General features: G+C 34.0%; 1 protein-coding gene across 2 annotated transcripts in view; it reads left to right on the top strand.

Annotated features, from left to right (window-relative positions):
• LOC110030075 (trihelix transcription factor GT-1-like) overlaps positions 1–16,553 on the top strand; it is a 40,937-nt gene that overhangs the window by 12,297 nt on the left and 12,087 nt on the right. The window contains exons 3-5 of one of the 2 annotated variants that reach the window (XM_020732625.1): positions 2,943–3,074; positions 3,420–3,647; positions 4,493–4,708. In XM_020732625.1, the coding sequence (XP_020588284.1) occupies positions 2,943–3,074; positions 3,420–3,647; positions 4,493–4,551 (419 nt within the window). In that variant the 3' untranslated portion in view covers positions 4,552–4,708. Of the gene's footprint in view, positions 1–2,942; positions 3,075–3,419; positions 3,648–4,492; positions 4,709–16,553 lie in introns of those variants that run through there. The other variant, XM_020732624.1, reaches the window with a different exon arrangement.

The following is a 16,553-nucleotide window of genomic DNA, read 5'->3' as shown; positions in this document are numbered from 1 at the left end:
CAGGAGCCTAAATATCGTTTTGGTGAAGTTCTTTTTACTGCTAGATTTTTCATAAATAGAACATCCAATAAGATTTTAAAAATTGAAATACCTTTTAGTATTTTTTAAATTTTTTTCCAAAAGAATTGGCTTTCATCTTCTTTATCTCTAAAGATGTTTGGGTGTGTAGCTTTTCCTTCTCCTTTATGATCAAGGAAAACTTGAACCTCAAGCAAAAAAATGTGTCGGTTACGCTTCTAACCAAAATGGGTATAAATAATTTAATACAAATTCTAAAAAAATGTTTGTTACCATGAAGTCACTTTTTTTGAATTATAATATATTTTTTTTTTCACCTCATCTCTAGGGGTAACAAAATAAAGATTTGTCCACTGAGTTTCATAATTTTTTTTCAAATGAAGTCTCCCAAAATAGTATATCACCAACATTGATTGTTCAACCTGAAACCCCATATGAGTCTTTTAAATTTCTAAGTTCGTATAATGTCATCTCATGATGTTCATCACAAAGATGAAATAGGAAAAAATACGACCGTGGTACCATTTGATATTGTCTACTTGTGGCATAGGACAAACCAAAAGAAATGGTCTATGAATCCTTTGCATTAATGTCATCACTAATCATTTACCTCATGTTCAATCCACTTCAACTTTGAGTCTCGAGTCTTCTAGCCCCGAATCTGAGCCTAGTTCGAAATCTGAGTCTAATAAGTCCAACATTCCCATTGGGGAAAGGTCTTGATCCTAACATCCATTGTCCCATTATGTGTCATATAAAAATCTCTCACCCATTTTCTGTGCTTTTATCTCATAATTATCACATATGGAGATTCTTAGTACTATGTAGTATGTTCTGAAAGTAGACTATTTTTCGAGGAGAAAAAAACTAATGAAAAAAATGGTATGTGGGAATTGGTTGATCTACCTAAAGGAAAGACTACTGTCGGGTGTAAATAGGTGTTTATAGTTAAGTATAATTCAGATGGTTTTCTAGAACAGTAGAAGGCTCGATTGGCTGCCATGGATTACTCAGACATATGAAATTGATTATTTTGGGACATGCACTCCAATCACAAAATTGTATCATCTAAGTTTTCTTTTGTCACTTGCAGCTAATCTTGGCTGTTACCTTTACACTAGTTGGATATAAAGATTGCCTTTGTCAATAAGGATTTGAGGAAGAAGTTTTTATGAATGTACTGAGAAGTTTGACACAAAAGTGTGAACTAAAAAAAAATCTTTATACGGGCCGAAGCAGTTACCAAGAGTATGGATCGAGAAATTTACACTATTTGTTAAAGGTCGGGTATATTAAAAAACATGGAGATCATACAATGTTCTTCAGACAGTCAAATGATGGGAAGATAGCCATACTAATTGAAGATGGGGATAATATTACTCTTACCGGAAATGATGCATATGAGATGATTTTTTTGAAGATTCTCTATCATTTGTTTTTGAAACCAAGAAGTTAGGATCTCTGAGGTATTTCCTTGGCATGGAGGTTGGTTGATCGAAGAAATAAATTATTTTCTCCCAACAAAAGTACTTCTCAACGAAATTATATGAGTGGGTGTAGCCCTGTAGACACTCCAATTGATCCCAATCAGAAACTGGAGATGGGAAGGAAGGTGATCTAGTGAATACAATTAGGTATCAAAAATTGGTGAGGAGGTTGATATACTTATCACATACACGGTCATATATTGTCTTTGCTGTGAGTTTGGTAACCCAATTTTTGCATTCATTCTATGAGAAACACCTTAAAGCAGCCAATAGAATCCTCATATATCTTAAAACACACCAGGAAAAGACTTACTCTTTTAGGGACCACCTAAATGAGCATAGCGTACACTGATACAGATTGGACAGACTCAATTATTGATAATAGATTAACTTCTAGATATTGCGCCTATGTGTGAGGAAACTTGGTTACGAAGCGTTGTAAGAAATATAATGTAGTTGCAAGGAGTAGTATTGAGGCAAAAAATAGGGCTATGGCTAATGGAGTATGTGAGATTTTATGGCTGAAAAGAATTCTTGAAGAGCTGCAGGTCCCGATAAGGATGCCATTGAAGTTATACTATGACAATAAAGCAACCATAAACATTGCAAAAAATCCAGTGCAACATGATCGCACAAAGTATATGGAGATTGACAGGCCCTTCATAAATGAGAAGATTGATTATGGAGCTATTTGCATGTAATTTATCCCTATTGCTAAACAAATAATGAATATCTTCACCAAAGGACTGGTCGGGCCTAATTTTGAGCTTCTTTTAAGCAAGTTGGGCATGATAGATATCTTTGCTCCAAATTGACGGTAGTGTTGGATTTTTAGGAAGATTTTATTTTTAGTATATTCTATTATTAATTTTTTTTTAATTTCGAGAATTAGAATTTTTGGTGTGTCTTATTTATGTTTCATTCATTTATCATGTGGAGTTATGACTGATTTTGTTAGTTTTCTAATATGGGAGCCTTTCCCTTTCTATCTATCTTGTAATTGTCTTGTTATGAAATTGAAGAGTAATATTTTTCCCTTCCCAAAACCTACGAGTATCACAGGTGCCCTGTTCACTTATGTCCGCTTATTATTGCCACATTATTATTGACGTGACTCTGTGCATCTAGTTTTTATGGAAGAGATGCTATTTATAGTGAATCATAAAAAAAGATAAGGTGCTGGCAACACTTAAAACCTTTTTTTTTTTTTTTTTTTTCTGTTGATTTGTTCCAGTTGAAGCACCTCTGAAGAATTCAACTGTATCCTGTGCTCTTGAATTCTCTGGAATGCTTAGCATTCTTCATCTGAAAATTTGTGTTGCCCTTCTTATTATTACATAACCCATCTCCATCAAAAAATTGTTAATGCCCGGCTTATATTATGGACATATATTTCCCAGTTCTATTTTAGTTTGTTGACTTGCTTTCTTTAATCAGCTACTGGTAGGTCGGTTCTCCATCAAGATAGGCATTTGGATCATGAGAGAGATTCTCTTGCCATTACAGCAGTAGATACTGTTACACCTAATGGTATTCCTCCATGGAACTGGAAAGATAACTCCGCAAATGGTAATGCAATGATTTCAAGTTCAGTTATGCCAATTTTTGGATGAGATTTTTATTTTGCAAAAACTACTGCCAGTATTTCCTTATTGTTTTTTTTCCCGGTTTTATAATAATTTTATCATTATTTAAAGCTCGTGGGGCTGCTTAAATGTGAAATGTTATTCATTTCCTTTATGCTGGAATAGTGCTTTATTTAGGTGCACTGTCTTTGCTACAAGATTAGGGTATTTTACATTTATAGTCTTCTCCATCTTATTTTGTGGCCAATATTAATGTATTAGTGCGTGGAAGCTCTCCTTATGTTCTTTCTTCTGTTTGACCTGTATGGTGTTTTATATTCTTATTTAGGTGAGGATAATCATTCATCGTATGTTGGAAGAGTTATTTTAGTTAAATTTGGGGAATACAGCCGAAAGATAGGCATTGATGGCACTAGTGAGTCAATAAAAGAGGCTATTAAGGCTGCTTTTGGATTGAGGACAAGGAGGGCATTCTGGCTGGAAGATGAAGATGAGGTAGTTCGTAGCCTTGACAGAGACATGCCCCTGGGTACATATACTGTTCATCTTGATGAAGGTATGGTTTTAAACCCCTGTATGCAAATAATTCTGCTATTCTTCCTGTAGTATCATCTACATCATAGCTGTCTGTTTGGGGTTCATCTTGCCTTTCTTTTGTTTTGGAAGAGCAAGCGGCATCTTAAGCTTTGAACAGTCTTTCTTTTTAGAATTCGTGGTAGAATTTAAGTTTATTGAAACTTTATTTTGTTTTTAAAGATTAAAATTGGGCATTCCATTCAATTTATTTAAGGTGATGCTACAGTTCACAAGCACATGTGGTTTAACTTGCATCAGCCTTCATCTATTAGTACCCTGTAACCCACCCCTCTTGTGTTAGCTGTCCATCTATCTTTGAATCTTATAAGTTCTTTGGCTTAATAGGTTTGTTTGTCATATTTCTTTACATCGCTTCACAATGTTATTTATGATATTTGTGTTCATTTGAGTTCTTTAAATCAGAAAATTTCTCAAGGATAGTGTTTTATTTGATGTAAGATTAACATTATAGATAGTCCACTGTCATTTGATGGTTGGTTTTGATGCATAAAACTATAGAAGCTTAACTTTGATGCCTTAAGAAATTTGGTCGTTCATGAGGCGTGTGATTCCTACACAAGTGTTTCAGAGAGCTGTTTAGATTCCAGGGATTCCTCTTTTCTCCTTTTTGTTTTCACCATGATTTAACCCTTATTGATAGCCTGCCTCCGTCACTTCTTGTTGGATTTTGATTATCTATAACCTTAAATTTATAAAAATGCAACACCCATAAATGTCTAGGCAGCCTTCTGATTTAATTTTTTTCATGTGTGCTTTCACTTGTGAATACATGATTAAAATTGTCTAATGACGAATCTTCTGCAGAAGCCAACTCCCCGCTTTCTGCAACAAGCAAGATCTGCAGGAACTCATTCCAGTTGTAAGAACTTCCAGCAATCGCCAGAATCCCTGCAGCAGGCCTGCGAGATCCTCCCCGGCTCTTCCCTATAGTTAGAAATCTCTGCTGCAGGCCCTTCGTTGTTCACTTTGCTGCCACCGGACCTCTCTCTTGCCACAGCAGTAGCAGCAGCCACCAGATCTCTCAGGAGCCGCCAGAACTTTCTCTTCTACCGTAGCAGCAGCGGCTTACTCCTCTTCTATAACAACCACTCTCTAGTGGAAATCCTTTGTCGGTGACTGATAGTTTGTCTGTCCAGTGTAAATCCTGTGTTAGAAGTTTTCCTCTTTAGTGAAAATTCTGTGTCAGTGACAAATAGTTTTACTCTTCTAGTGAAACCTTATTCTATAACAACTACTCGCTAGAGCTTTTTTCCTACAACAATAGGGAGCAACTTCCTCCCTGTAAGAAGGTAAATCTCTCAATACACATAGGGTTTATGACCTAGTATAATATGATGTCTTGAGTTCTACTTCGGAGGTTATTTGTCCCTTGTGTGAACACTGCAAGTAACTTGGTCACACAAAGGATGAGTGCTAAAAACTACATGGAAAACCTCCATAATAGAAACCTGAGCACGAAATACCAAAACAATAAGGCCCATGCTGCTATCTCTTCTAAAGGGTCGGCCGACTCTAGCTTTTTAACTGAAGAATCTTCTTTTGAGCACAATTGAGTGGTCTAACAACAAGAGTTCACGGACCCCAAATTATTAGACTTGTTGATGGATCTCACTTCATGATTTTTGGGAAAGGAGAAATGAAAGTTTTCAAAGATATTCATCTTTCTTTTGTGCTATATGTTCCACAATTAAATTACAACTTACTGTCAATTATCAAGCTTATGCATGACTTAACTGTTTCTAAATTCTATTCCAACACTTGTGAATCTCAGGTTGTTTTGGATTCAGGGATGTTGATCCATAGTGCTAAAATGCATCAATATCTATACCTACTAAAAGAATCTATTCTCTTAACGCCCAAGTGTCTTTTTCCATTATCCACTTCTCATATTCCTGAGTCTGCTATATCTAGTTCTATTGAAAGTCAAGTTTTATTATGGCATCATCATTTGGGTTATCCCAATTTTTATTATGTTGCAAAGTTGTACCCTGACTTCTTTATTAATAAAAGCCAAAGTTTTTTCATTGTGAATCCTATAAATTGGCTAAACATGCTCTTCATGCCTATCTTCTATCATAGCACAAACCCTCACATATATCCTGTCATCCACAGTAACATTTGATGACCACCAAAATTGAAAATCATCAATGGAGCTAGATGGTTTGTTTCCTTTATTGATGATCACACTATAACTAGTTGGATATTTCTCATGAAGAAAAAATCTGAAGCTGCACAAATCTATTAGTTATTTCATAACATGATTTTCACTCAGTTCCAATGCAAAATTCAGATACTCAAAATTGATAATGCAAAGGAACCTTCAATATTATACTTGAACCCTTTATTGCAAAGAACGGTATCATTCATTCGAGTTCCTATATTGAAACTCCACAACAAAATAGGATAGATGGAGAAAGAATATATATCTCTTCGAGGTATCTTGGTCTATAATGCTTTCTTACAATGCTCAAAAATTTTTTGGGGAGATGCTATCCTCACAACAACCTACTTCATTAGAAATGCCATGCAAGATCCTTGATTCAAAGCTCCTCTCGATTTTGTGATAAAAATACCCTCATGTTAGAGCTTTCTCATCTAATTTTCAATAATAACAACAACAACAACCTTTATCCCACTAAGTGGGGTCAGCAACATAATTCATATTTCTTCATCATATTCATTTGAGTGTCATATTTTCATTTAATTCATTAAGATCATCTGTCTTCTCATAATGATAGATTATTCTTCAGTTAATCTAAAACATCTACTCTCCTAACTAGATCATCAGATGGTCGACGTTTAATATGACTAAACCATTTAAGACTACTCTCTCTAAATCTGTCCGCCACTAGAACTACTCCAACCCTATCACAGATATATTCATTTCACGTTTTGTCTCTAAGTGCCAGACCAATCATCCCCTAAGCAAACTTATCCTAGCAACACTTAATATTTTTTTCTTCTTTTTTAAAGGCCAACAGTCTACACCATAGAGCATTGCAGGTCCCACCATTTTATAAAATTTCCCTTTCAGTCTAAACGGTACTTTTATACCACACAATTAGCCCAAAGCATTCGTCCACTTCAACCATCCAACTTGAATTCTACTAATAACATTCCCGTCTATATCACCATCACTTTGAATAATAGAGCTGAGATATCTAAAGCGTTCACATTTTTTAATGATTGATCACCCTTAGTTACAACTGTGCCACCAGAGCTACCACTACTAACATTACATTCCATGTATTTAGTTTTAGTTCTACTCAAACGAAGGCCTTCAAACTCCAATGTAGACCCCCATAATCCAAGTTTTTCCTGAACACTTTCTATAGTCTTATCCACAAGAAGGATGTCATTAACAAAAAGCATATACCAAGGTACATCCTCCTATAAATCTCCAGTAACAACATCCATAACTAAAGCAAAATGATATAGGCTTAAAGTCGATCCCTGTTGCAATCCAACTGAAATTGGAAAATAATTGTTCAATGCTTCTTTTATTCGAATACAATTCACAACTCTAGTATACATATCTTTAATGACTTGATTATAAGTCATATCAATAAATTTCTTCCTATCACTCTCCTAAGGATTTCTCTTGGAATCTTATCGTAAGCTTTTTCTAAATCAATAAAAATCGTAAGTACATCAGCCTTATTCTTTCTGTAGTTCTCCATCAAACCTCTCAATAAATGTATAGCTTCTATAATAGACATGCCTGACATAAGTCCGAACTAATTATGAGAATTTGTAACACGTCTTAATCTATGTTCAATTACCCTCTCCCATCATTTTAAAATATGGCACATCAACTTAAATCCTCTATAATTTGCATACACTTGTTTATCTCCTTTATTGTTTAAGAATGAGGGACAAAGTACTCTTCCTCCACTCCTTAGACATCCTTCTAGTTTTCAAAATAATATTAAAGAGTTTAGTAAGCCAAGAAACTTCTAAAGATTTTAAATATTTCCACACTTTAATTAAGATATCATCAAATCCTACTGATTCTTTACCCTTAGATTTCTTTAAAACCTCATCAACTTCTTTTTTACTAATGCAATGGTAAAAATAAAATATATTATTATTATTAACGAGATTAAGATCACTAAAGTTGATTGTATTTTTAGAAATTTTATTGAAAAGTTTATCAAAAGAGCATACAAATGTTGAATATTTTTTTTCTAAGAAAATAAATTTTTGTTTTCATTTTTAATATACTTTATTTGAGTTAAATCTTTAATTTTCTTATCTCTTTGTTTGGTTAGTTTATACAATTTATTTTTCATCTTTTTAAGTATCTAATCTATTATAACGATTTCTAAAAGCAGATTTTTTTGCATCACAAATTGTTCTCTTAGATTTCTTGCGGGCCACTTTATATTTTTCTCATTTCTCTAAATCTTTACACGTAAACCAATTTTTATAAGAAGTTACCAATTTTTATAACACTTCTTATATTTTATTTTTTCTTTCACATTATTATTTCACCACCAATTATTTTTATCTATATATAAATTTTTTCTTTTGATTCTCCAAGTATATCTTTTGCCACTTGTTTAGTAGTGTTTGGTATTTCATTCCTAATAGAATTTTTTTTTCATGAACATCCCAAATCTTGAAATATTGAAGTTTATTCATAAAAAATAATTTTATTTGTGTCTTTTAGGTGCTCCCATCGAATTTTATGACAATGATTCCTAATATTTTTTTCTTACAACTCATCTTAAAATTTAGAATTAAAAACGATGTTGAGTACTTGAATTCTCACTTGAAATGACCTTACAATCTTTACAGTCTCGACGATCTCTTTTTCTCTTAAGGAATAACCAATGTCCGTTTTATTAGATCCATTCTTATAAATAATAATATGCTCATTTCTTCTCTTAAATATAATATTAACAATAATAAAATCAAATGATGAAGCAAAATCTAATATGACTCTACCGTATTCATTAATCATTCCAAAACCGTAGTCACCATGAATATTTTTAAAATCTTCTATCACTCTACCATCATGTCCATTCAAATCTCCTCCAATAAAAATTTTTTCTTCAAAAAGTATCATTTGTATTAATTCTTCTAGTTCATTCCAGAATTTTTCTTTTAAAACCTATATTTAAACTTACTTGAGAAGCATAAACACTTATAATATTAAAAATCTTAGTATCAATAACAGTCTTAAGGGCCGTAATTCTATCTCCAATACTAAATTTTTACAACATTATCTTTTAAACTCTTATCTATAATTACACATACACCATTTCTAGTGCGACTCTTACCTGAATACCAAAGTTTAAATCCTAAAACTATCAATCTCCTTAGCCTTTTCTCTAATCCATTTAGTTTCACAAGTACATAAGATATTTATCTTCTTATGAAGCATAATATTAACTACTTTCATTAATTTACCTGTGAGAGTACCTATATTCCAAGATCATATAATAATATTAATTTTATGGACTAACTTTTTTACTTGCATCAATCCGTAATGTGAGAACAATTGTTTATTTGACACTACACCCGAGCGTAGGCGTAGCGACCATTCCACACTTTTCACTATATTCAGGCCATAAAATGCGTTGTTTCCAGAGACCCTCTAGCATTTACACAATTAAACGATCCATGTCATGATTTTTCAACAAATTTTACGCTGGCTGTTGAATATATAACACAAACTCCACTTTGTACATCCGGGGCTTTCTCTAAAAATATTTGTTTGTTTTTTTGTTCACATTCACCAACCAGCTGTGCAAAGCTCGACTCAAAATCTATCTAATATATCTTCTTTGGGTATGCATCTAACCAAAAGGGGCACAAGTGCTATTCTCTCATTACAAAAAACTATTATAGCTCCATGGATGTTAAATTCTTTGATAACCAATCATACTACTCAAAATCTGATATTCAACTAGAGCGTTTTGGTGAATATCAGACTTGAGACACTACTCTGTATACTCACATTGATCGAGAGTCATCACAATCTATTTTACTCTCCTACATTACTCTGGATATCTACACTAATCTAGAGTCATCACAACTTATACTCCTTCCTTCTACCATCCCGTCTCCCAAGTTTTACTAGTTGTAAACATCCAATCTGAGATTGTCAATAAGGAACTTCGTGTGTATGCTAGGAGAAAAAAATTCACTGAGCGATAAAGACAATATGCAACCACAAGGCTATTCATAATCAAACTTGAAATCACACATCTCTTAAGTTCCAAGGGAGTTGAAATCCAGTGGAAAAGATAAGAAAAGTTACACAAATTATCCTATTCAGAATCACTTCAAAGTACAGAATGGAAAATAGAAGTTGAAGAGGAAATCCAAAGACCTGATCTAAAGGACACATGAATTTTTACAAAAATTCTTCTAGATAAAAGACTCATTGGGTGCAAATGAGTGTTCAATGCCATGTGCAAAGCAAATGAGAGCATTGAAAGGTTGAAAACCAGGTTGGTCTCCAAATGTTTCACTCAGTCTTATGAGATAGACTATCAAGAGATATTTACTCTAGTGACCAAGTTAAACACTGTAGAGTTATTTTTTCCTTTGTAGCGAACAAAGAATAGGAACTACATCAACTTGATATCTAAAATGCATTTTTGAATGGAAACCTCGAGGAAGAAGTGTATATGGAAATCCAATAAGGACTAAAAAATGACTCAAATAAACATCTCGTTTGTAAATTAAGAAAGTCACTTTGTGGCCTCAAACAATATATAAGGGGTTGCTTTGACAAGTTTGTCAAGTCTATGAAATATAATAGATACATCTAATGTCAATCAAATCTTATATTAAATGTTTCACTCAGTCTTATGAGATAGACTATCAAGAGATATTTACTCTAGTGACCAAGTTAAACATTGTAGGAGTTATTTTTTCCTTTGTGGTGAACAAAGAATAAGAACTACATCAACTTGATATCTAAAATGCATTTTTGAACGGAAACCTCGAGGAAGAAGTGTATATGGAAATCCCATAAGGACTAAAAAATGACTCAAATAAACATCTGGTTTGTAAACTAAGAAAGCCACTTTGCGGCCTCAAACAATATATAAGGGGTTGGTTTGACAAGTTTGTCAAGTCTATGAAATATAATAGATACATCTAATGCCAATCAAATCTTATACTGTTCATAAAATTTACTTAGAGAGGTAAGAAGGCTATACTCATTGCCTATGTAGATGATTTGATCCTAACATGTGATGATGAAAAGGAGATCGAGAAGATTTAGTCTTTGCCACTGAATTTGAAATTAAGGATTTAAGACTGATGAAATACTTTTTAGGCATGGAAATGACTAGATTCAAGGTGAGTATTATGATATCCTAAAGAAAGGATATCCCAAACTTATTCAAAGAGACAAAAATGCGGAATGCAAACATGCAGAGACTCCTATAAATTTAAAATAAAGAAGTTAAATTCAGGGGGAGAAAAGACGCTGGTGGAAAAATATAGATATTAGAGATCGGTGGGTTACCTGTTGCAGACTAGACCTGATATCGCTTACTTTGTCAGCTTTGTGAATCAACATACAAATAGCCCGAATGAAGAATATTTTGAGATGATTTATAGGATATTTAGGTTTCTTAAGATGATCCCTGACAGAGGGTTCCTGTTTAAGAAATCAGACAACAGGGAGATAAAGATTTACATTGATGTTCGTTGGACCGAAGAACTCACGGACAGAAGGTCCAATTCTATGTGTTGTTCCTATGTATGGGGAAATCTTGTAACCTTGAGGAGCAAGAAGCAAGCGATCGTCTCTAGAAGTAGGCAGAATTAGTGTACTGGCACTTGCTTTTGGAATTTGTGAAAGAATGTCGATTCAAAGGTTACTTAGTGAGTTGGAATATTCTACGGTCAATCTCATAAAGATGTTATGTGATAGCTAAGCCGCTATAAGTATTGCAAAGAATCCTGTGCATCATGATAGGGCCAAGTACATTGTGATTGATTGACATTTTATCACTCGAAAGGTCAATGAATGCATTATTCACTTAATCTATATTACGACTCATGTTTAAGTCGCTGATGTTTTCACTAAATCTTTACCTCCAGGCAATTCCACTGATTTGAATATCAAATTTGGCCTTTACAACATCTATGACCCAACTTGAGGGGGAGTGTGGAATTCTAAGTTTCCTATTTTAGTATTATTCTAATTTATTATCTTTTTATTATGTCATATTTTTTTCGTTCTCAAGTTATTTTTAACTTTGGTAAGTTATAATGGCTGTAATTAAGTTTGCCCGATTTGTTCCTTAATATATAAGGAGAAGAGTTGTAATTTGATGATTGAGGAATAAGAAAATACAAATTTCTCCAACTTTTTTCATTATTTGGTTTTATTTATTTTAGATATTTTATCGTATGATTTTTGCTCTAAAGGTTTCCAGTGGTGTGTTTGTAACTTGGTCGGGAATAGGTAATGAACCTCGTTGCCATCTTTACTGCACCTTTTTGTGGTTCCATCCGCTGTTTTCAGTAGGACAACCGCCGAACGTTGCTCATCCCCATCTAAATGTCATCGACTTCCCATATGCCCATTCACTTGTTATCTTACAACCACCTCTCCATGAAATCTACTTTCTAAACATCTTTTAGGAACCCTAAAACAGTATCACTCGCCCACGCTTTTATACACACAAAAAATATGCACGTGTAAACACATATATAAACATGTATGGTGAACTTAGTTAAGCACATTGGGACATACTGGACGCAGAATTTTTTGAAATCACAAGTCAAATGCAGATGTTGGGAGAGAAACAAGATTTATGCACATTGATGCATGAGAAGCATGCGGCTTTACTAATTTCGATGCAATAGACAACGAATTAAGTTACACTTAACTGTTCAGTAAAAGAGAAAAGTGTAATTGGAACAAGAATTTGACAATATTGATGATTAATAGGAAATAAACATAATTTATGTTTCATGGATTTTGGTACTACTGTTTTGTACTGCATTATACAAAGTCATTGTTACTCTCACTAACATGTCTGAGCATGTTTATAAATTACATGGTCTGTTGTGTAGGTATGTAAGAAATGCACTAGAAACATAGTTTCTCAATTGCATGTTTCTTGCAGTAATGTCATGCACCTTGTATTAAAAGAGGAAGGCATAAAAATTTTCATTATTTAACGAAGCCTAAGTGGTAGAATCCTCATGTTAGAAATGAAAATACCAGAGATGACATTGTAAAATTAATGTATTTACTTAGAGATTCATGGTAGAAATAAGCAAATTCAAGTTGCGGTATGATTATATTCAACCACAGATTCACAACCAAAGATAAAGGAGTGGAGAAGTTGGCAACAAAAAGAAAATTATAAATAAGAAATGGCTCCATACTCCGTTCTTCAAACATTCAGTGAAATAAGAAAAAGTTTTCACTTTTAGAAAGAAAGAAATTTTTACTATGTTGTCCTTTCTTTTCTCACGAGGGCAGGTCTAAGAGTAGTGACTAGGGCTTCGTTTGGCGCGGCGGGGCGCCTGTGGTGTGGCGACGCGGGGGTGGGGGGGTGAAACAATGCGACGTTTGCGCCGGCGGGGCATCCACGGTGCGGCGCAATTTCTCCTAAAAGCGGGCCGCGGGTTCGACCCCGCGGCCTGCCTTTTTTTTCCTCCTACGCCCCCACCGCGGGACCCTATGGGGACTGGAGAAGCCGAGCTCGCGATGAAGCTTACCGGCGGCGGATAGAGAGATGATGTGGAGGGGTTGGCGCGAGAGGAAGTGACGGGTGCAGGAGATGAAGCGGACATGAAGCGGACAAGGGAGTCGCGGTGGATGATAGCATCGAGAGCTGGAAGGGGGTGTGGAGTGGAGGTAGCGATGGAAGGCGACATGCCATGGTTTTAGGGCTTCAGCTTTGGATTTCGTCTTCTAACTAGAGAGGAGAGGGGACCATGATTTTGCTGGCAATGCATTCCACTCAAATCTTAAATATTGAAGTATCAAAATATATTGAAGTCCTAAAATATCTTTCCTTGCTCGACTTATATCCTAAAAGACTGTCTTTTCTTCTTCCCTCAATCAAATTTCGGGATCCTCCTTGGTTGGAAAAGAATGGTGAAAATAATTAAATGAATCTTGCTTATTTTGTGCTTGCTTGTAGGATGAATAAATAAAGAACTAACGTTTATGAAGAAAACTACACCAGGCAAATAAAATTGAACCTAAAATGAATTTTAGGAGTAAACAAATTGTAGAAGAACATTTTTAACCTTATTTTGCAACTAGATTTTTAGTCCTATTACTAAACAAATTGAATCGACACCTCACGCAATCTTATAACCCCACCGCAAAACAAGAATTAATGTCAGTTAGTTTCAGGGATAGAATGATCGTATTTCCAGAAACAGCTGCCCCATAGCTGTTTTCACACAGCTGCACCAAACAGACAGTCAGCTTCTCCGCAGCAGCTTTCCCACAGCAGCTTCCTGCCTAGGTTTCTTTTACATTGATATGGAGGTCACTTATTATGGTATTAGAAACAGTCTCCTTGTAGCCATGTTTATGGAACCCTCATTAGATATTGCATTGGTAGGAGTTGCATGCACAAGATATTTTCTTTTGTGTTCTTTTATTTGCAAGTTTATTCTCATTTTATAATATAATGTGGAGGTAAAAATAGAGGAATGGCTTAAAGACTGATTTGTTTTCCATATACTCAAGGAGTATTTATACATAGAGTGAGTATCCTAGATTATATTAGGAATCTATACAATTCTAGTAAGACTAATAGTTACAGTAATTTAAATTTAAAAGAACATGTGATAAGTATTCTTTATTGAATCCATGTCTTACCAACTTTGCCTATATTTGCATGTTGAATTTGTGGACCTTATGTTTTATTTTCATGTTGTGGATCATCCAGCCTACCAATCTTTCCTTCCTAATTGAATCCGTGGGGCCATAAATTTTGGTGCCTACAACTTGTCAATACATGAGACTGAACTTTTATTTTTGGCTTTGCAGTTTCATGATATTCCTACTGCAATTGTCTGCCAACTTGCTTTTCTTTTTTCGAGGCAACATTCTTCTATGGTAGAATTGTTTTGAAGGCTAATGGTGAATGGACTAGTGTGGAGCGCAATGATTTAGAATACATATTTTTCAAAAAATGTCAGCGAATATGCTTTTTCTAAAATAGAGGACTGAAAGCACCATATTGAAAGCCAAAGTGAATATTTTTGCTCTTTCGCCATGCCATCTGTGCTATGGCAGAATTTTTCTATGCAGTGTCTGTACTATCTTTCAACTCAAATGTTGGCTTAAGTCATGCAATGCATTCTTTTCTTACAAGTCCTTCAAGGCTACAAAGATTACTACAAAACATTAACCAATTGCACATTGAATATGAACATTTAGCCAAGCCTGATCTCGAGCTTTTGCTTACTGATGCAGCATGTTTTAGGGTCTAGGATTTTCTTGATATAATTCTTTGGGAAGAAAGATAAAAAAAAAAACATGTCAAAGACTGAAAATTTGCAGACCTTTAACTCTTAATTTGGCATAATTGTCTCTTTGATATAAAATTTAAAACAACAACGACAACAAGCCTTTATCCCACTAAGTGGGGTTGGCTACATAAATTCTTTTTCTCCAGTTTTTGCAATTGAGTGTCATATTCTCATTTAATTCTAATAAATTAAGATCATTTTTTATACAATATGCCCAAGCCTTTTTAGGTATATCTGAACGGTTATTTTAGACCAATACCAATACCAATATAGACCTCCATAATTCAAGTATTTTCTGAACGGTTTTTCTAGTCTTATCTACAAGAAGGATATCGTCAGGGAAAAACATATAGCAAGGTACATCCTCCTGTTAACGTCCGGTAAGAACATTCATAGCTAAATAAAAAATTTATTAGCTTAAAGCTGATCCCCGATGTAATCCAACTAAAATAGGAAAATAGTTTGTCAATCCTTCTCTTCGAACACAAGTAACAACTCTAGTATACATGTCTTTAGTGCCTTGAATATAAGTCATATCAACACCTTTCTTTCTTTTCTAGAACTCTCCAAAGAATTTCTCTTGGATCTTTATTGTAAGCTTTTTCTAACTCAATAAAAATCATATGTAGTTCTTGCTTACTCTCTCTGTAACTTTTTATCAAACCTCTCAATAAATATATAACTTCCATCTTAAACTTGCCTGACATAAATTTGAATTGCTTATGAGAAATCTTTATATCACATCTTAATCTATGTTCTATTACCCTCATCAATAATTTTAAAGTATGACACATTAACTTAATTTTTCTATTGTTTGCATTTGTATCCCCTTTATTCTTAAAAATGGAGATCAAAATACTCTTCCTCCACTCAAGCTTTTTAATAGTTTTTAAAATAATATTAAAGAATTTAGAAAGCAAAGAAACTCCAAAATCTACTAAATATTTCCATACTTCAATTGAGATATCATCAGGTCCTACTGATTTTCCACCCTTGGTTTTCTTTAAGGCCTCATCAACCTTCTTTTTACTTATGCGACAATAAAAATAAAGGGTTTTATTATTATTAACGATATTAATATCACTAAGGCTGATCATATTTTCAGAAACTTTATTGAAAAATTTATCAATGTTGCTCACCCATCTATGTTGAATATCTTCATATAAGAAAATCACTTTTTGATTTTCATCTTTAATACACTTGAATTAAATCTTTACTTTTTTTTTTTCTCTTTGTTTGACTAGTTTATACGTATGTATTTTCACCCTCTTTAGTATCTAATTTATTATAGAGATCATTAAAAGCATCATTTTTCGCGTCACGAATTGTTCTCTGAGACTCTCTACGGGTCACCTTATATTTTTTCCAGTTTTCTATGCTTTTA

This window comes from Phalaenopsis equestris, unplaced genomic scaffold (genome assembly GCF_001263595.1).
Source record: "Phalaenopsis equestris unplaced genomic scaffold, ASM126359v1 Scaffold000649, whole genome shotgun sequence".
NCBI lineage: Eukaryota > Viridiplantae > Streptophyta > Magnoliopsida > Asparagales > Orchidaceae > Phalaenopsis > Phalaenopsis equestris.
The sequence above is the reverse complement of the archived record's forward strand: the minus strand, read 5'-3'. Positions and strand labels throughout refer to the sequence as shown.